The following is a 20,547-nucleotide window of genomic DNA, read 5'->3' on the forward strand; positions in this document are numbered from 1 at the left end:
CGCACGCACATATGATCTCTCAATGTGTATAAACAAACTATCACATGGTGATAACATTTCAATTTGTGTTTATTTCGTGTACATATAATACGATCACAAAAACAAAAGCATACGCGACATGTTGAATATATATTGATAACATTAACATAATAAGTTGTCAACACGTAAACACGCGGTCACAAAGCTCACAAGGTCAGACACATCAAGTCATATTCATAATGCCAAGAGTACTGTGAATGTATTGTCACGTTGCGCGGGTACTATCAGATGATGTCCGGGCACCATAAGTCTCCTACAGCACCAACCGAATATCATCTATTTGGGACTGATGCCCTGTGAGAATGAAGCAATCGTATGACGTACACATGAACCATAGTATAGACTGTTGTTAAGATGAAAGTGGCGCTTTGACATAGCCTGACACCCTGCTCCAAACGTAATGCTACTATCATGATATGTCTGTATGAAATATGGGATATACGACCGCCTTGTCACTGTGACTTTATTTTAGTCTCAGCCGTCTCGCCCTTCTGAGTATTCCTAGAAATATTCGGATTCACCAGGGACCTAATTGTAAAATGAAACTACAGTAAACTCCGGTTATAACGAACACGCTTATAACGAACTGACGGATATAACGAACTAACTTTTTAGTCCCGACTATTTGCTGTAGTTATGCTGTATATATGCTTATAACGAACTACGGTTATAACGAACTAAAAATAGTAGTCCCTTTGAGTTCGTTATAACCGTAGTTTACTGTAGTTATAGAACTTGATGAGCACACTAAACCTAAAATACAAGTAGTAATCCGTAGATCAAAGGTGACATGGAAGACACGGAGTGCCATATCAATGTCTGTAGTACAATGTACGCATGTGGTATAAAAGTTCTCATCATCCCAAACTGACGTCCACAGTAGATATCGCTAGGGTGAAAAATGGCATCACAATGCGTTGCAGATCACTGTTTTTTTAAACTACTACTGGAAAGAAACTGTCAAAAGTAGTAAAATGATAGTAAATGGCATCGCACCCTCGGGGCTTTTAATATCAAATATATCCACACTCCTAGGCATTATATTTTTATATCAATATATATTCTATATTCATGCGATCAACGCATTAACGGAGTTTCACGTACATGACTATCATGGAATGTTGAACTGTATATGTATTGCTGAGAATAGTTTCAAGTGCCTGTTGGAAAGAGCGAGCATGTTCTGCATAGTTCTGGTGCAATGTTTATAAGGCACACGTCAAACAGTCTTCACACTGACTAAGTTCATGGTGGCGGTTATGTTCTCGTTATAGAGAGGGCCGTATTGGCTGCTTTCTTTGCCGTGACATTTCTTGCAGCGGGGTATCACCACCAGGAACAGCACCCCCATTAAGGCCACGCCCAGGAACATCACAGCTGTCATCGCAATGCCTCCCAGCAACCTTTCTACAAATGAGGACAATGCTATTAGGGAAGCATTTATACACAGAAGAACTGTTATCATAATTGCTGATGTAGTTAATAGTTTAGAAGCATCTGGCATGAACCATAGTGCTAGTGCGAAAAGGGAAACGAGACGGACCCCATTAGGTTTTCTGAATCTCATTTTAGTACATTTTGAAAAATAAATCAAATTTAACTCTGTGTAACAGTGTCCGTATATTGTATAAACATTAGCGTACATATGGCGTCATAGAGGTGACAGAGGATTGATAATCTACAAAGTCCATGCTGTCATAAATATTATCTACATTTAGTTCTGAATAAATTCATATATATAATAAGACAATGATATAATACACTCTTAAAAAAAGAAACGCATAGGTATATTTTAACTAAATTTATTGTACCTAATAAAGTCGATATATTTAATTTTATATCATAGATACAAAAATGAAATTTTGCAATCTCCTTAAAATCAGATCTGAGTTGTCGCTGCCGCTAAACAAAGATCTGAGGACATCCCCTTACGGGTCACGTCAGAACGTTCTTTCGCGAACTTTGACCGACCACTGAAACGAATAACAAGAAGTCGATATCAGTCAATAAGAAAGCAGCTTTCTCGAGCTTTAAGGCACTCGTTTCAACCTGGCGACTTCCATTTCAGACTACGCTTGAAAAATATGTTGACATAGTTCTCGATTATAATTTTTAAAACTGAACAAACCAACATTCCGGAATGATTAATATATGGTTGCGATTGTATGGCAGTGCTTCCCACGTACTGTGCAACGCCTCCTCCGTTCAAATCTTTATCCCACGGAAGCGAGGGACACTTGGAGGAATCAGTCCTACGGGCCGTAACTGTCGTTCGGGATACCCCGTGTTAAGGTGTTCGAGGTTGCATGATCAGAAAACTCATTCCGACTGTCACTTTCATGATCTGGTAAGCGACGCTTTGATTGGTCGGATGAAAGGTCGTTCTGACGTGACCCGTAATGGGATGTCCTCAGATCTTTGTTTAGCGATAGCGAGAACTTAGATCTGATTTTAATGAGATTGGAAATTTTGGAGCTCGATAGTCACATGTTGTCGTTGTACAAGGTTGCGCTGAACTCGTTTGACCGCCCCTGACAGCAATCACGGCTCTGCATCTCCTCGGCACTGACTTGATAAGTGTACGAATCTGTCCTGCGGAATTTTGCGCCATTCTGTTTGTAACGCGTTGGCCAGTTGTGGGAGTGTCTCTGGCGTGTTCTGACGTTGACGTACACGTCGATCGAGTTCATCCCAGAGGTGTTCAATTGAGTTAAGATCTTGAGATCTCGACGGCCACGGCAAAACGTTGATGTTGGCATTATGAAGGTAGTCTACCGTGACACGAGCTGTGTGATATGGAACGTTGTCCTGTTGAAACAGCACCATCTGGCGGTCAATGATTGGAAGAAGGTGATGCTGAAGAATTTTGACTCATGTAACGATTTGCTGTCAAATGTCCCTGAACCACAACCAAGTCATAGCTCGTGGTGTTGGATATGGCCCCCGACACATTGACACTTCCGCCACCGTAATTGTACAACGACAAGATATGACTATCGATCTCCAACATTTCATATTTGTATCGATCATATTAAATTAGATATATCGACTTTATTAGGTGCAATAAATTAACTAAAAATCTACCTGTGCGTTTCTTTTTTTTGAAGAGTGTATGTGATAATTTTGCATTTAGAAATTTGACACACCCATCCCATCCCCCCTTACTCCCGTCAATCTTTTTCCTATCCTCGAGGCGGTGGGGTAGTCTAGTGGCTAAGTTATATGCTCGTTACGACAAAGGACGGGGTGGATTCCCCCCATGGGTACAATGTGTGTAGCCCATTTCTTGTGTGCCCAAGTCGTGATATTGTTGGAATATTGTTGAAGGTGGCGTTAAACAATACTCACTCACTATTCCTATCCTCAATTAAATATCGACAAAGACGTTACATTTTTGTGTGTATGACGTGACCTTCAACCGTAAGTAATTGTGACAATTATTTTTAGAGTGTATACACAATCTGCTCAGCATACTGTTCTAGCAATATGTCCACCTAGCTTTGTCAAACGTAGTTTGTTTAAGAATACATGTAGGTTATATTCATTATGGCACGAGGGAACAGCGTATTCCACCCATTCCTACCACAAGAAGCAAAACACCCGGGGCTCCTGGCAGAGGCATACTGGATGATACTGGAAGATGTAGACGGGGAAGATACTCACGACCAGGGTTGTCGGCGTCGGCAATGTGGTGGAAGTTGAAAGGGCCTTTCAAAACAGACGCATCCAGATGCTGAGAAAAACAATGGCATTACGTCACATTTTATGGATATTATGGGCTTAGATTTCATTGAGGGTGAGTGCATGAGTTTATATAGTTTCACGTCGTAATCAGAAACATTCAAGTTCTATACATAATACAATTTGGACCAGCAGAGCAGTGACTGAAAACATCAGCAGAAATGTACACCATCGAGACACGGTGACAGGTAATTTACAGAGTCTGACCACCACCGGTTACCTTCTTAACCCCGCTATCCTGACGGGACATAGGAAGGTATACGAAGCTTTTGTTGATCACATCAGAAAATTGACCTACTGTTGTACGATGGACACTGGCCAGAAGGGTTACAATCAGTGTTACAAAGACTACTGGCCGTCTCTGACCATGGACACTCGCCAGAACGGTTACAGTCAGTGTTACAAAGACTACTGGCCGTCTCAGACCATGGACACTCGCACACGGCTACAGTCAGTGTTTCGAAGACTAGTAGCCTTCCCTGACCATGGGCACTCGCCAGCACAGTTACAGTCAGTGTTACAAAGACTACTGGCCGTCTCTGACCATGGACACTCGCCAGAACGGTTACAGTCAGTGTTACAAAGGCTACTAGCCTCCCCTGACCATGGGCACTCGCCAGCATGGTTACAGTCAGTGTTACAAAGACTACTAGCCTCCCCTGACCATGGGCACTCGCCAGCACAGTTACAGTCAGTGTTACAAAGGCTACTAGCCTCCCCTGACCATGGGCACTCGCCAGCATGGTTACAGTCAGTGTTACAAAGACTACTAGCCTCCCCTGACCATGGGCACTCGCCAGCATGGTTACAGTCAGTGTTACGAAGACTACTAGCCTCCCCTGACCATGGCCACTCGCCAGCACAGTTACAGTCAGTGTTACAAAGGCTACTGGCCGTCTCTGACCATGGACGCTCGCCAGCATGGTTACAGTCAGTGTTACAAAGACTACTGGCCTACCCTGACTATGAACACTCGCCAGCACGGTTACAGTCAGTGTTACAAAGACATACATGTCTGCTCGAGACACGGGCTATTTTATGACGATCGTAAGAAAGTATACCGAATTGTTTCTTGAAGACAACTTGCAATGCACTTGAAACATGATATCGGTTCACATAAGAGTAATAGTGTTAGTGAATAGTAATAGTGAACGGTGGCATGGCAAACAGTAAACATCAGTCAACAATAAAATACCCGAGAACATGGCAGGGATGACCGCTGGATAATGAGGGGGTGCAACTGGTGTGGTGCAGTTGGGGGCAAGAATCATGCACTGTACGAAAACGACCATCGCCAAGTGGATGCATCGTCACAGATTGACAGAACTGCAGACAAGCCATGAAAAGGTAGACCCCGCGTCACAACCGCCATTGAGAAACCTCTATCTCTGCAACTTGAATCTACGAAGAGATTCCTCACGTCATCTGCGCTGACTGCGCTTGGACGTGTATTCCAGAGCATGCTATCAGGGCCTATCAACCATTCAGAGGAATGACGTTGACGGGTCAACATCGGCTGAGACGTTTACGTTGAGCAAGCAACGTTGACAATATCGTAACTGGCAAGGTGTGTGATCCTCTGACGGGAGCAGGTTCCAGCTGTTCCCACCTGTTCAGTGTGTAAATAAACAAGTCTGGACAATCCAAACAATCCGGTGATTGACATCACGAGCATCGATCCACTCAGTAAAGATACCATGACGTGCATCAACCAAGTCAGCGAGTCTGACCACCCGATCCCGTTAGTCGCCTCTTACGACAAGCATAGTCACCTTTTAGGCAAGCATGGGTTGCTGAATACCTATTCTACCCCGGATCTTCACGGGTCTAAGCCTATATGAAGACCAGGGATGGGAAACTGCCATGTTAAATGTACCTGTGTGGTATTGTGCCCCTCCATGTCCGCATAATCACCGTAGACGATGCCGGTACGCAATGCATCAATGAACACGAGGATGACGAATGCTTGGACCAGATCCGTGGAAACGCTGAAAGCCATCTCTGCAAAGTAGGGATCAGATTACAGGACAAAAAGAAGTCGGTTGACGCCAAGTATTTATTGCCTGACGCCACACAGCAGTACTCCGGCTATGCGACGGCGGTCTGTACAGAAACCAGCTAAACAAGTGATCGATTGATCAGAAACGTCAGTACATTAACTGATTTTGTTGAAACTAGTATCAATGTTTTGATGATTTTGAAATACGCCTGGCAGCAAGGGCAAATATTAAGCAGGTTGCGATGAAATTATATACATGAAGGGTCATTGCATCATTATATTTTGAAAAAAACTATGTATTTTGTAACCATTATTTTGAATTTTCCAAGAATATATGTAATCTTGAACGTGAGTAATATTGCTTACGTTCGTCGATAACTGTGACCGCCATTCAGCTCGTTCTATAAAGCTGGTCTATTTGCCGGTGTGTAATTTAAAAGAGCGCTGTTTTCAAAGCGCACATGTAGAATAGAGATAAGCCCACGGTGTTTTGAAATACATAGTAGTCTAACTGTAGATTAGATACCTCATAATCATATATTTGAAACGTTCCACTAAACCTTTCGACTCCAAATTAAGATAAGAGGTATCTAATCTAAGATTAAACTATTTCAAATTTCAAACCAAAGTGATTATATCTCCTAAATAACTATCAGGTTGCTGTGGTAATAAATCGTTTGTGACTAGCCTTTCTAATCACATCTTTACACATATTATGGCAAGACACTATGGCTAAGTATGAGCATATGGAAGATAAGATTTGATATGTAACATTATTTTGCACAACGTATTTCAGACCACTGCCAGGTTTGTGAGATATGTTTCATAAATATAACCTTAGTTCAATGCAAACAAAGACATTAGAAATATCAACGAATGAACGCAATATGTCCAATGTTTTTGCAAATCGTATCGAAAGCTGTTTTCATCACTGGTATGGTGCAATCGTTATCTTCAATAATCATGAATGTCAGTGTGGTCATGTGCATTGGGTATTGATCGCCACAAGGATTATGTGGCAACAGATGCTAAAAACCCACGATTGGGTTTAAGATGCCACATAGCCCCAAGTCATAAAAATGATGGATGTGCCATCGAGGTATATTTAACCTGTCCTGCTTAGAAACCACTTTATCCTGTGTATGTGGGTCACAGCATTCTTGAAACACTCGCATTACATGTCACGCCACACCCTGGTAAGCGAGGCATCCAAACATACGGGTCAGCGCCGTACTGTTATAATAGAGACAGTCAGAAGCCCCAGGTGCAAGCTGCAAATGTCTCATTTTAAAGTCGGGGATCGAAACAGAGCCTGAGGCGTGACGTCCAACGTTTAACCACTAGGCTAGATAAACACTCACCGCGATGAACATGATAGCAAGGCAGTATGATATTTAATACAGTATGTTGTACACTGCCTGTTTGCGAAATCCCAATGTAAACAAGAAAGCCTGGTAAGCTGTGAACTTGTCGAAAGCCTTACATACCGCTGACACTGAAGTAAACATTAGGTTGCGTGGCAACAGTTACTGGTAAATTAAACTACGGTAAAGACACATACCTGATATGTTACGTCACATTGTGCAAGGCTGATTGCCTTATCTCGCCCTGTCTAACGTGATGTGGGGCCATCAGCGTGTTATCCATCTATCTACCACTGTGACAAGCGTGTCATGTTGACAGTGAGTCAGGCGCACAATGATCACCGCTCGTCGAGGCTGGGTCAAATATCGCATGACCCTTTGATGGGACGCTGTGGCGTTGTGGTGTAAGTATAGCGTATATAGGTCAACCGTGACATATGTTATAGAGGCCGGGCAAAACGCTCAGAAATACATCCGAGATCCCACTTTATAAACTTTCTTCTGCCCGATGTGTTGTTTTTTACCAATATTCGCCTGACCTTGTCCTGAATAAGTACAGTGGATGATTGGAACAGGGTCACTGTGTGGAAACTGCATATCTGTGTTGGAATAACAACCAGAGACTGTACAAATGACTATCTTCGTCCCATCTGCAAAAGATGAGCAAAGTCACAGGATCTACACCCGGTACAATTTAGTCGCCCCAAGAGACCAGCAATGGAATGAGTGTTGGGGCAAATATTCTAACGCTGTTCCCATCGTATTTGTTTGTTTGTTTTTGAACGTCGCACTCAGGAATATTCCAGCTATATGACGGCGGTCGAGTCTGGACCAGACAATCAAGTGATTGATCTCATGAGCATCGATCTACGCTATTGGAATATGATGACATGCATCAACAAAGCGACCCTGATCAACCGATCCCATTAGTCGCTCTTACGACAAACATAGTCGCCTGTTAAGGCAAGCATGGTTGCTGAAGACCTATTCTACCCCGGATCTTCACGAGTATGTTTTTCAGTGAAGTGTGCCGATCGAATTTTAAGTTTTGTATTCGGGAGATGACTCATGCACGCTCACATCTCACATGACAGTACTTCACGGAATGTAACAGATCCGCTCGAGGGTCATCATTTGTAAAATAATGTTATGACATCGAGGTGAAGGGCAGGCACTCTGCATGAACAGTTTCATAAACACATACCTTGTATGCCAGACAAACATACGTATGCTCACACACATTGAGACACACACACACTTCACCTCCCCTACCCCTGCACACAAACTCACACGTACACACGTACACACACACGTACACACACGTACACACACACACACACACACACACACACACAATTCGCCCCCACCAACCCACAAACCCACTCACATACACACGCGCTGCCCCACCAACCCACACAAGCACACACACACACAGACACACACTCACTTCACCTCCCCTACTCCTGCACACAAACTCACACGTGCACACACTGACACACATACACACACACTTCGCCCCTACCAACCCACTCACATACACACACGCTGCCCCACCAACCCACACAAGCACACACACACTGACACACACACACACTGACACACACATACACTTGCCCCGCCAACCAACAAACACGCACACCCACTAAAAACTGACACACACTCACTCCGCCCCACCAACAGACACACACACACAGACACACACACACATACACACACACTTCGCAAACAAGCGCACACGCACGAACACACACAACGCCCCACACAACACACTGACACACACACTAAACCAACCCACACACTGGCATATTCACACACACACGCACTGACACACAGACACACACACACACTTCGCCCCGCCAATTCCCACACGAACGCACGCGCGCACACACGCGCAAACGCATCCGCGCACACTCACACACAACGCCCCACCAACAAACACACGTGCATACGCTGACACACACACTTCGTCCCAGCAACCCACACGCGCGCACGCACACATACACTCCGCCCCACCAACCCACACACGCACACACTGACACACGCACTTCGCTAAACCAACCCACACACGGGCATATTCACACACAGAGACACACTTCGCCCCGCCAACTCCGACACACGAACGCGCGCGCACACACGCGCAAACGCACATACACGCAGAGACAATGTCCCACCAACACACACGCGCACACACTAAGACACACACTCCGCACCACCAACCCGAACACACGCACACTATGACACACACACACTTCGCGCGCACACACGAGCATTTTCACACACACAGACGCACACACACACACACGAACACACACACACGAACACACACACACTCACATGAATGAACACACACACATGAACACACAAACACATGAACACACAAACACACACACGCACACATGAACACACACACACACATGAACACACACACACATGAACACAAACACACACACAAACACAGAGTGAAGTGCAGATGTTATTGAAAAGGTGGACGGGCAGAATAACAAAATACGCAGTTGTGATAGATTCCAGTGATTACATCTTCCGGTAACAGATGCTAATATAAACAGGAGATAATTTAGTTATCAATGCTGAGCCGCCCTAACTATCAGTAATACTTGTGAAAGCCGGACACATACACGGGAGTGTAATCTGATCACATTTGTCACTACACAACACGAGTTAAGCCCATCAGTGATCCACAATCATCACAGATATCGATCTCACGGCGCACGCGACAGAATCGTGCCTTTTTGTATTTAAAAACACAATCTGTTACAGTGTAAATATATCAATATAAATTAATTTAAAAAGTAAATCATCAGCATATACCAGGCGGAACTCACTGGACATGATCTGTCGGTCAAACATTGCAGTGGTGCTGCACAAGTGATGTTACGATTGTATATATCAAGGCGCGTGCACGTGGTCCTATATTTAGCTCTGTGGACTGATCGATCATCATCTTTACATTCTCAAACAGCTCTAAAGATGAGTACAAAATAGATGAAGATTAGAAACGGATACATACACGAGGTTTGCTGTTTCGACATCAGGTCGCGTGCACGGTATGGACAGGGTAGATAACTCGTCACGCCTTGTCGTGGAAGATTTGGACACAGGGCGAAATGCCAGCATGCGGTCTCGTCTATGTGTAACCATTGCAATTTGGAGACGCCTGAAAGTGTGGACTCTACCTAAATAAATGCTCAGGCATAATAACATAAGATAACACCACACAAGTGCTGTGCTTGAAGTTCGGGATACTTTTTCATAGCTACAGTTTTGGGCCCCTGTGTCATGTATGTCTCCGTGCAACGGGCAGTTTTGAATTGTAGTTTCGTCGTCTGGAAAATATGATGTAATTTAGATAGGCTCTCAAATGGCTTGAACATATTAAGTGCTATCATTTTAAATCATTTTAACATTCTACCGTAATGATCAACTGCTGTTTTATTGAACGAGTATTTCATGTTTCAGAAATGAAAGTGTCTGGCTAAGGTTTTAATCCATATCATGATGCAAGGCTTATCTTTCCTTTTCTTTTTCCCATCACTTTTTGTGATGCGCAGTGTATGCGTGTATCCATATTAACGTAAAGGTTGAAGATAGAGTGTGCTTTAATTGTTTAGATCATCTACAATATCAATACGATGATCTAAGATCTACATTATTTACGGGTATAACGGCTAAAATGTCAAACGTTTTAAACCTGTCACACAATGAGTCCTTTTTAAACATGAGGTATATGTCATTGCCAAAACCTGCTTTTTACTTTTTCAACGCAGAAAGCTATTGCTACATGGGTAAAACATTTTTATCTGTATTTATCATCCAGTTTTGAGAATCGTATCTCATAAATAAGTGGCGCTGTATTATTATTTTTATGTATAAACGTCTATTTTATGCATGTTTGTTTATGATGTACAGCGTTGAGACGAAAATAAAATATCTGCATGTCTGTCTGTCTGCCTGTCTGTCTGTATCGATATGAGTGTTAGCTAAGCTGGCGTCACCTTTATGTAATGTAAAACGATTTCGTGTTGTTTTTGTTGCAATATGATACTTTGTGGGTCTTATAAAGTAAAGTCAATGGGGCAAATAGGGCTCCTGTTGGTTAACGTCGCCCTTAAACTACACCACCACCATCACCATCACCATCACCATCACCATCACCCCCACCATCACCATCACCACCATCACCACCACCGTCACCACCATCACCATCACCATCCGTCTCAGGTGTGAGTCGACGACTAATCCATGAGTTCCACAAAAGCCATAACCTTGTCTACGTACGCCATACAATGTGTTTCCATCTGATCTACATAAATGCATGTCCTGCCATGATTTCATCTAATCTTCAACATCTGGCCATTATGTTGGACGCTCCATATGTCTTATCATAATATATACTAATTCAAATTAAATATTCGACGCAATGTCAAAGGTGGAAAAAGATTAAAAAAACATGCATCCTTACTTGCCGTACGTCACACAACTCCAGACAACTTAGCTGTTCATGGAAATAAACAATGCGGTTTAGCTATTTTAAGAACACACTTCCACGTCATGTCACTGAATTACTAAACACATAACACTGATGGACGTTTGCAGTGTTGCATGACCGCTTGGCCATTGTTTATTTCCAAAACGTATATCTGGTTATACTGGCGTGTATGCCAACCAGTTGCTTTGGAACAATAAACTGAATCCATCATTGACCTTTGTGATGGACGGGGCTGCACGATGAACGAGACAAGTCGGACACGCCGATCAATAAGTCAGTGTTTACAAGGGGTTTTCCACGATCTATTAATACGTCCTTGCATGTGTTAAACATGAGTGAAGCAGCCTACCAACTGTTGTCACTTGGCGACATGTTATTCATGGGGACCCACTTCACAACGGCTCCCACCACAAGCACAGGTGAGTTGTTGTATCTGTACAGACTATATGGCCCTGGAGTAAGCTGGAGCATTCTTATCGCACCAATATTTCTGTTGTTAGTAAACCTTTTACGAGGGCACGCCGAATTCCGGATCAGTCAACTCAAGTAGGACACAGAGCCAGTCATGTACCGTCATTGAATTGTGTTTGCGTAGGTGGAAATATAGGTAGGTAAGTAGTGCTTGTTAAATTCTGGGTTTACAATGTGTTGTCTTTTTAATAGGATGTTTGAACCTGGAGATGAAAAGCGAGCTTCTCGAGTGTGATTATCATGTATCAAGGGTAGTCTTCAAGGTCACGGAGAGGAAGGGATTTCGAGCACTAACGATTGCAGCAGTTTGCAATAGGCATAAGGTGCATGTATAACGTCAACATTGTAATTCATATGCGCGCCATTGTATGGCCTAGTTTGATATACGAAATCGTATAAAAATGTATTCGTATATAATTCCAGAATTTGGAATATAGAAGCTGCCATTAACGAATGTTGGACGGTGTAGCCATGCATTGCCTGTATCTCACAATATCTGCGCACATACATATGATAGCTGTTCGACATTTCACGATAAATGTTTTATCGTGAGATATAAGATTGCTACGCGATAAATCGCAAAGAACAATGAAGAACGTGTGATTTATTTCATGGTAAAAACATTGCTCTATCCTGACGTAATTTCTTGAGATTCGAACATGTGCTCGCAACTTGATGACGTCGTATATTAAACGACGTTATTTTTGAGAGGGATGTGTCTATTGAGTTGTTCCCTGTAGATGTGGATGGGCAATGCAGATAAACGCAATGGCTGAACGATCGCATCCTAAAGCGTTAGAAATGTGACAATCGGTATTGGGAGAATAGGTACAGGTAATTGACGTGAGGATTTTGAGAATATGTAGCAAATACCCACCTGTGCATAGAATGGACTAGTCCGACATTGCCGAGGTCGGAGTCTATTGAGGGAGTTTTCATTATTACAATACGGGTAAATATTGTTAAAGCTTGTACATCGTATCGTCATCCTTAAAGAGGCTGTACATAATGTTGATATCTCATATAAGAAGAACACGACTCGTGGTCGTTGTTCATCGTACAATAAAACACTGCAGGGATAATAAACCACACGGGGCTGCCCCCCTGATAGTTTATTCTCCCTGCAGTGTGTTATTGTACGATAAACTACGACCACGAGTCTTTTATTTCGTAAATTAGGTGTTGGTGACTATGCATTATAAGCAGTTTATATTTACCTGCTGTGCACGGGTGTACTGTAATCACATCTATAATGTATGTCCGGCAATAGCCATGCCCATGCTTGTTTGGTGCTGGCGACGTTAAGTATGACGGAGAGTGCGTTCTTGAAATTTCTTTGAATTTTCTGTGCTTTGTCATGGGGTAGGTAAGCCGTTTGTCAATTTATAGTATAACGTCTTTGTTTATTCGGCTCCTGCATCCGCGAGTATCTATCCGTCTAATCGTATTGGTCAGGGAAATCTACTGTGTCGTCGAATGTTTTCCAAACCCTCCCTGTTGTCAGTGTACAATGAGTGTCTAATCGGTAAATGTAACCTTCCTTGAAACGACGCACGTCCTGTGAAGCCTTGATTTCGCAACAAGCAGGGTAGAGATTATACCATAGTGAAGATAAGGGCTTAACTTGGCCTATTAAGATACTTCACCTACATCTGTTTATCGAGGTGGACGTATACGCGGTTTACAATTACCATACGGCAGTTTCCTCAATCGGCGATATCTCACAGAATACAGAACCCATTGTTTCTGGCCGACCTCTCACTTTGGCGAATGAGGCATGACCTGTTCGTATATTAGCTTATCCCTCATTATACATACACGTGTTCTTGAACTATATTTGTGCTTGCAGATGATGTGTTATGTGTGATCTCTTTGGCTAGTGCCCGGAACACACTCACTCACTTTTTAACTCACTCACGCACTCACTTTTACACACATTCACACACATACACACACACTCATACAAGCGACTATGCTTGTCGTAAGAGGCGACTAACGCGATCGGGTGGTCAGCCTCGCTGACTTGGTTGATGCATGGCATCGTAAATCGATGAACATGATATCAATCACCGGATTGTGTGGTCCAGACTCGATTATTTACAGACCGCCGTCATATAGCTGGAATATTGCGGTGTTGAACAACGATCAAACAAAACCAAACGATAGATATTTACACACACACACACACACACACGCACGCACGCACGCACGCACGCACGCACGCACGCACGCACGCACGCACACACACTCATTCATGCTCACTCACTCACTCACTGAGTCACACGGACATCCATACACTTACATAACACAGCCATACACTCAGTCACGCGTACAAACACACACTTCACACCACACTCATATACACACACAGCGGGTACAGAGACTTAATATCTATGTTATGACGTCACAATGTTACCGTTTTGCAATTGGCCACGTCACGTGTTGTGGGGCCGCAATGGTGGCATTTTACATTGATAGTTGAAGCTTCATGTTGAGAGATGAACGGGTTGTTTCAGGTGCTGGACCATGTGACTCGGGAGTTCCCCTCATATCTGAGGTGTCCGATCATTGTGTTACAGGAGGGCCCTGATCAGCCATGTTGGCAGTACAACGTGTCCGGCTGTGTAACTATATAGTATCGATCGTTCTGGTGACGGCAGTATGTGTGGCGTCACCGGTCCTGCCTCTGAGACACATTACCACATCCCCCTCAACAACCACAGCACCGATCTCTACAGAACATTCCACACTCATGGCTAACGACAATACGACAATGGTAAGCATTTAACGGTTCAATTCTTTTAAAAGTGCAATTTGCATATAACAATGGGTTATAGATACAGTCAACCATAAATAGTAGTGAGTGAGTGAGTTGGGTTTAACGCCGCTTTTAACAGTATTCCAGTTATATCGCGGCGTGTCAGCTTAATGTGGGAGGAAAGCCCGAAGTGATGCAGGTCTCAGACGTTTACCACTTCGGTGAAACCCACGAGCATGCGTATGGGACAAACCTAGAAACATAATCGGGGCGAACCGTGATTCGAACCCACAATCATAGGTTTCTGGCGTGCCCAAGGGACGCAACTCTGCACAGCGAATCGCGGCGCCTCGCCTTAGACGACTGGACCACCCGTCATTATTTGCGTCCAACACAGGTTGAATGATTGATTGGATGGTTGGTTGATGGAGAGATTTTTAACGCCGCTCTCAGCAATATTTCAGCCATATGACGGCGGTCTGTAAAGAATCGAGTCTGGACCAGACAATCCAGTGACTGACGTCATGTTGAGCATCGATCCACGTTATTGGGATATGATGACATGCATCAACCAAGTCTGCGAGTCTGACCATCCGATCCCGTTAGTCGCCTCCTACGCCAAATATAGTCGCCTTCTACGTCAAGCATTGGTGGATGAAGACCTATTCTTCACCGGATCAGAGAGGTGATCTTGATTGATTTAACAAAACTCATTTTCTTGCAGGGTGATACATCCTGTTCTGAAGGAGGCAGCTGCTCTCTAAATAAAGCAGGTATGTGCAGACCTGTGACACTGTACGTGGTTCAGTCTATACCCGGTACATGATGCACGAAGTGTACTCAAGCTGCACGTACATGTGAACTGTACGTGAACTGTACATCCGTGACTTAAAAGTTGTATTCTAGGTAGACCCGATCGATACATGTGCACTTGATACAGGTGGCGATATAACCCAACAATTGTATCCTGAACGGTACTGCCAATACATGATATTAGATAGTTTACTGGATCTTACGTGTACGAAGGTTGAATTGTATCTAAAGTATAATCCCGGTAATGAGACCAGAGGCATGCGCAGGTTTGATGTGAACTGCCGTGAACGCGCGGTTATATAATACATGTGCCAACTGTATCTGTATCTGTGGCCTGACGTGTATAAACAGGAAATGTGGTCTGACGTCTTTCAGCAGGAAATGTGGTCTGATGTGTACAGCAGTAAATGTGGACAGTGTGTACAAGCAGTAGTTTCAGTAAATGTGGCCTGACTTGTACATGCAGTAAATGTGGCCTGACGTGTACAAGCAGTAAATGCGGCCTGACGTGTACAAACAGTAAATGTGGCCTGACGTGTACAAGCAGTAAATGTGGCCTGACGTGCACAAACAGTAAATGTGGCCTAACGTGCACAAACAGTCAATGTGGCCTGACGAGCACAAGCAGTAAATGTGGCCTGACGAGCACAAGCAGTAAATGTGGCCTGACGTGTACAAGCAGTAAATGTGGCCTGACGTGTACAAGCAGTAAATGTGACCTGACGAGCACAAATAGTAAATGTGGCCTGACGAGCACAAATAGTAAATGTGGCCTGACGAGCACAAATAGTAAATGGGGCCTGACGTGCACAAGCAGTAAATGTGACCTGACGTGTACAAGCAGTAAATAATGCCTTACGTGCACAAGCAGTAAATGTGGCCTGACGAGCACAAATAGTAAATGTGGCCTGACGAGCACAAATAGTAAATGTGGCCTGACGAGCACAAATAGTAAATGTGGCCTGACGAGCACAAATAGTAAATGTGGCCTGACGAGCACAAGCAGTAAATGTGGCCTGACGAGCACAAATAGTAAATGTGACCTGACGTGTACAAGCAGTAAATAATGCCTTACGTGCACAAGCAGTAAATGTGGCCTGACGTGTACAAATAGTAAATGTGGCCTGACGTGTACAAATAGTAAATGTGGCCTGACGTGTACAAATAGTAAATGTGGCCTGACGTGTACAAATAGTAAATGTGGCCTGACGTGTACAAATAGTAAATGTGGCCTGACGTGTACAAGCAGTAAATGTGGCCTGACGTGTACAAGCAGTAAATGTGGCCTGACGTGTACAAGCAGTAAATGTGACCTGACGTGTACAAGCAGTAAATGTGGCCTGACGTGCACAAGCAGTAAATGTGGCCTGACGTGTACAAGCAGTAAATGTGGCCTGACGTGTACAAGCAGTAAATGTGACCTGACGTGTACAAGCAGTAAATGTGGCCTGACGTGTACAAGCAGTAAATGTGGCCTGACGTGCACAAGCAGTAAATGTGACCTGACGTGCACAAATAGTAAATGTGGCCTGACGAGCACAAATAGTAAATGTGACCTGACGAGCACAAATAGTAAATGTGGCCTGACGTGCACAAATAGTAAATGTGGCCTGACGAGCACAAGCAGTAAATGTGGCCTGACGAGCACAAATAGTAAATGTGGCCTGACGTGCACAAATAGTAAATGTGGCCTGACGAGCACAAATAGTAAATGTGGCCTGACGAGCACAAATAGTAAATGTGGCCTGACGAGCACAAATAGTAAATGTGACCTGACGTGTACAAGCAGTAAATAATGCCTTACGTGCACAAGCAGTAAATGTGGCCTGACGTGCACAAATAGTAAATGTGGCCTGACGAGCACAAATAGTAAATGTGGCCTGACGAGCACAAATAGTAAATGTGACCTGACGTGTACAAGCAGTAAATAATGCCTTACGTGCACAAGCAGTAAATGTGGCCTGACGAGCACAAATAGTAAATGTGGCCTGACGAGCACAAATAGTAAATGTGGCCTGACGAGCACAAATAGTAAATATGGCCTGACGAGCACAAATAGTAAATGTGGCCTGACGAGCACAAATAGTAAATGTGGCCTGACGAGCACAAATAGTAAATGTGACCTGACGTGTACAAGCAGTAAATAATGCCTTACGTGCACAAGCAGTAAATGTGGCCTGACGAGCACAAATAGTAAATGTGGCCTGACGAGCACAAATAGTAAATGTGGCCTGACGAGCACAAATAGTAAATGTGGCCTGACGAGCACAAATAGTAAATGTGGCCTGACGAGCACAAATAGTAAATGTGGCCTGACGAGCACAAATAGTAAATGTGGCCTGACGAGCACAAATAGTAAATGTGGCCTGACGAGCACAAATAGTAAATGTGACCTGACGTGTACAAGCAGTAAATAATGCCTCACGTGCACAAGCAGTAAATGTGGCCTGACGAGCACAAATAGTAAATGTGGCCTGACGTGTACAAGCAGTAAATGTGGCCTGACGTGTACAAGCAGTAAATGTGGCCTGACGTGTACAAGCAGTAAATGTGGCCTGACGTGTACAAGCAGTAAATGTGGCCTGACGTGCACAAGCAGTAAATGTGGCCTGACGTGTACAAGCAGTAAATGTGGCCTGACGTGTACAAGCAGTAAATGTGGCCTGACGTGTACAAGCAGTAAATGTGGCCTGACGTGCACAAGCAGTAAATGTGGCCTGACGTGTACAAGCAGTAAATGTGGCCTGACGTGTTCAAGCAGTAAATGTGGCCTGACGTGTACAAGCAGTAAATGTGGCCTGACGTGTACAAGCAGTAAATGTGGCCTGACGTGCACAAGCAGTAAATGTGGCCTGACGTGCACAAGCAGTAAATGTGACCTGACGTGTACAAGCAGTAAATGTGGCCTGACGTGTACAAGCAGTAAATGTGGCCTGACGTGCACAAGCAGTAAATGTGGCCTGACGTGTACAAGCAGTAAATGTGGCCTGACGTGTACAAGCAGTAAATGTGGCCTGACGTGTACAAGCAGTAAATGTGACCTGACGTGTACAAGCAGTAAATGTGGCCTGACGTGCACAAACAGTAAATGTGGCCTGACGTGCACAAGCAGTAAATGTGGCCTGACGTGTACAAGCAGTAAATGTGGCCTGACGTGTACAAGCAGTAAATGTGGCCTGACGTGTACAAGCAGTAAATGTGACCTGACGTGTACAAGCAGTAAATGTGGCCTGACGTGTACAAGCAGTAAATGTGGCCTGACGTGCACAAGCAGTAAATGTGACCTGACGTGTACAAGCAGTAAATGTGGCCTGACGTGCACAAGCAGTAAATGTGGCCTGACGTGCACAAGCAGTAAATGTGACCTGACGTGCACAAACAGTAAATGTGGCCTGACGTGCACAAGCAGTAAATGTGGCCTGACGTGTACAAGCAGTAAATGTGGCCTGACGTGTACAAGCAGTAAATGTGGCCTGACGAGCACAACCATCTTTTTTGCACAGGCACTCCTTTCGGGATATTTAACCGTTGAACTTTACATTTCTGAAAGTAGTTTGACAAGTAGCTTGTATCATAATTCCTTTCCAGATCTGGCCAAAACAGTAGTGCTGAGGTTGACAATCGTTGCTGCCTGTATACTTGTCTTCGTGGGTCTTGTGAAACTCTCAGTCGTTATGAATAGATGCTGCAGTTGTGACTTCAAGCGAAAACACACGGTGACCTTCACCCGGATATGACCCGAGTAAACCGAGGTCACACCATCATACAGAGAAGCGGACCAAATCAGGGACTGATGATATATGCCGTATGTGCGTTGCAAATGGGTGCACACACTTCTCCTATATAATGTTTTAGTTGGTGCAAAAATGTTGTTGTAATATTAAATTATTAATAATCGAGTAAACGAGCAATTTATTGATGTGAATGTGTTATATGTGTGCCAAGATATGTTCAAAGACACATGTGTACTGCTAGAATCTGAAATATGTAATTTATACATATGTTGCTGTCTTTGCCAGAGAGTAAGTGTCCTGATGGAACTGAGACTGTTGATTTATTATACAACACTTATAGAGCGAACATGGTTCAATCTCGGTGACCTTGTTTAGTCACCGGACCAGGTTAGTGTGGAGATTACGATGTGCACGTGACATAACACTGTCACACGTCACCACCTTAACATGGTCATCAGAAGGTTTTAATGTGATAATGACTTAAACCTATGGATGTTTGAATGTGTATATCTGTTGAATTTCTGAAGTGCAATAAACGATTGTTAATTAAGGTTGAAGTCCTTGTTTGTTTGAAGGTAATATAGGAGACAGTGTAATATTTGTAGACTCAGTAAATGCAATGGCTGCATGTAATACGACGAGAAAAGCTGCAACCTCCTCTCTGTTGAGTGAGTTTGGTTCAGCGCCACGTTGAACGGTATTTCATGGTCTCCTCGCTTACGCCCCAAATCTAACAAAGTTCAGAACCAGCTGCCCGGATGTGATCCAGCACACAGGAACAGTCATCAGGACGAATCTCAGAGTCGCACCCACGGGTATCGCAAACACGTCTAAGGGACGCAACTCTTTGCAACGATAGTTACTGCACTTCATACTGTCGTTATTAATTCTGTCATTAAATTATTATACAGAAACACAATACTTTGCAGTGACTTCTGAAACAGATTAATTCTCTTCTATTCATGAGGGATTGTTCGAAACCTGTTCGATCTAAATATAGAAACAGCCTCCGTATATTATGTCGCGGTCGCCGGAAAATAGCTCTCAGTCTCTAGACATTAGGTCGCTGCTTTCAGATATAAACGTCCTGGACACTATTCCACAACGCCATTTAGCGCTGA

At 43.8% G+C, this 20,547-nt stretch overlaps 2 protein-coding genes across 15 annotated transcripts; one reads left to right on the forward strand and one right to left on the reverse strand.

Moving 5' to 3' along the window:
• Window positions 1-51: 51 nt before the first annotated feature.
• Window positions 52-13,633, reverse strand: LOC124136746. Of its 5 annotated transcripts, none has more exons than XM_046502748.2 (4): window positions 13,339-13,633; window positions 5,657-5,781; window positions 3,703-3,772; window positions 52-1,446 (listed from the first exon to the last, which is right to left on the reverse strand). In XM_046502748.2, the coding sequence occupies exons 1-4, from the start codon at window positions 13,478-13,480 to the stop codon at window positions 1,259-1,261; spliced, it is 525 nt and encodes a 174-aa protein (XP_046358704.2). In that variant the 5' UTR covers window positions 13,481-13,633; the 3' UTR covers window positions 52-1,258. The 5 variants fall into 5 exon arrangements, with proteins under 5 accessions (XP_046358704.2, XP_046358708.2, XP_046358707.2 ...); XM_046502752.2 differs by lacking the exon at window positions 13,339-13,633 and adding an exon at window positions 11,624-11,723; XM_046502751.2 differs by lacking the exon at window positions 13,339-13,633 and adding an exon at window positions 10,172-10,269.
• On the forward strand, window positions 11,751-19,976 carry LOC124136748. Of its 10 annotated transcripts, none has more exons than XR_006861410.2 (5): window positions 11,751-12,069; window positions 12,151-12,261; window positions 14,638-14,897; window positions 15,604-15,652; window positions 19,281-19,976. XR_006861410.2 is itself a non-coding variant. In XM_046502753.2 (4 exons), the coding sequence occupies exons 2-4, from the start codon at window positions 14,718-14,720 to the stop codon at window positions 19,427-19,429; spliced, it is 378 nt and encodes a 125-aa protein (XP_046358709.2). In that variant the 5' UTR covers window positions 11,777-12,069; window positions 14,638-14,717; the 3' UTR covers window positions 19,430-19,976. The 10 variants fall into 10 exon arrangements, 6 of the variants coding, with proteins under 6 accessions (XP_046358709.2, XP_046358711.2, XP_046358710.2 ...); XR_006861411.2 differs by having other exon boundaries at window positions 11,752-12,069; window positions 12,151-12,257; XR_006861412.2 differs by having other exon boundaries at window positions 11,753-12,069; window positions 14,701-14,897.
• Window positions 19,977-20,547: the final 571 nt, after the last annotated feature.

This window comes from Haliotis rufescens, unplaced genomic scaffold (genome assembly GCF_023055435.1).
Source record: "Haliotis rufescens isolate VD_foot unplaced genomic scaffold, xgHalRufe1.0.p SCAF_31, whole genome shotgun sequence".
Classification (NCBI taxonomy): domain Eukaryota; kingdom Metazoa; phylum Mollusca; class Gastropoda; order Lepetellida; family Haliotidae; genus Haliotis; species Haliotis rufescens.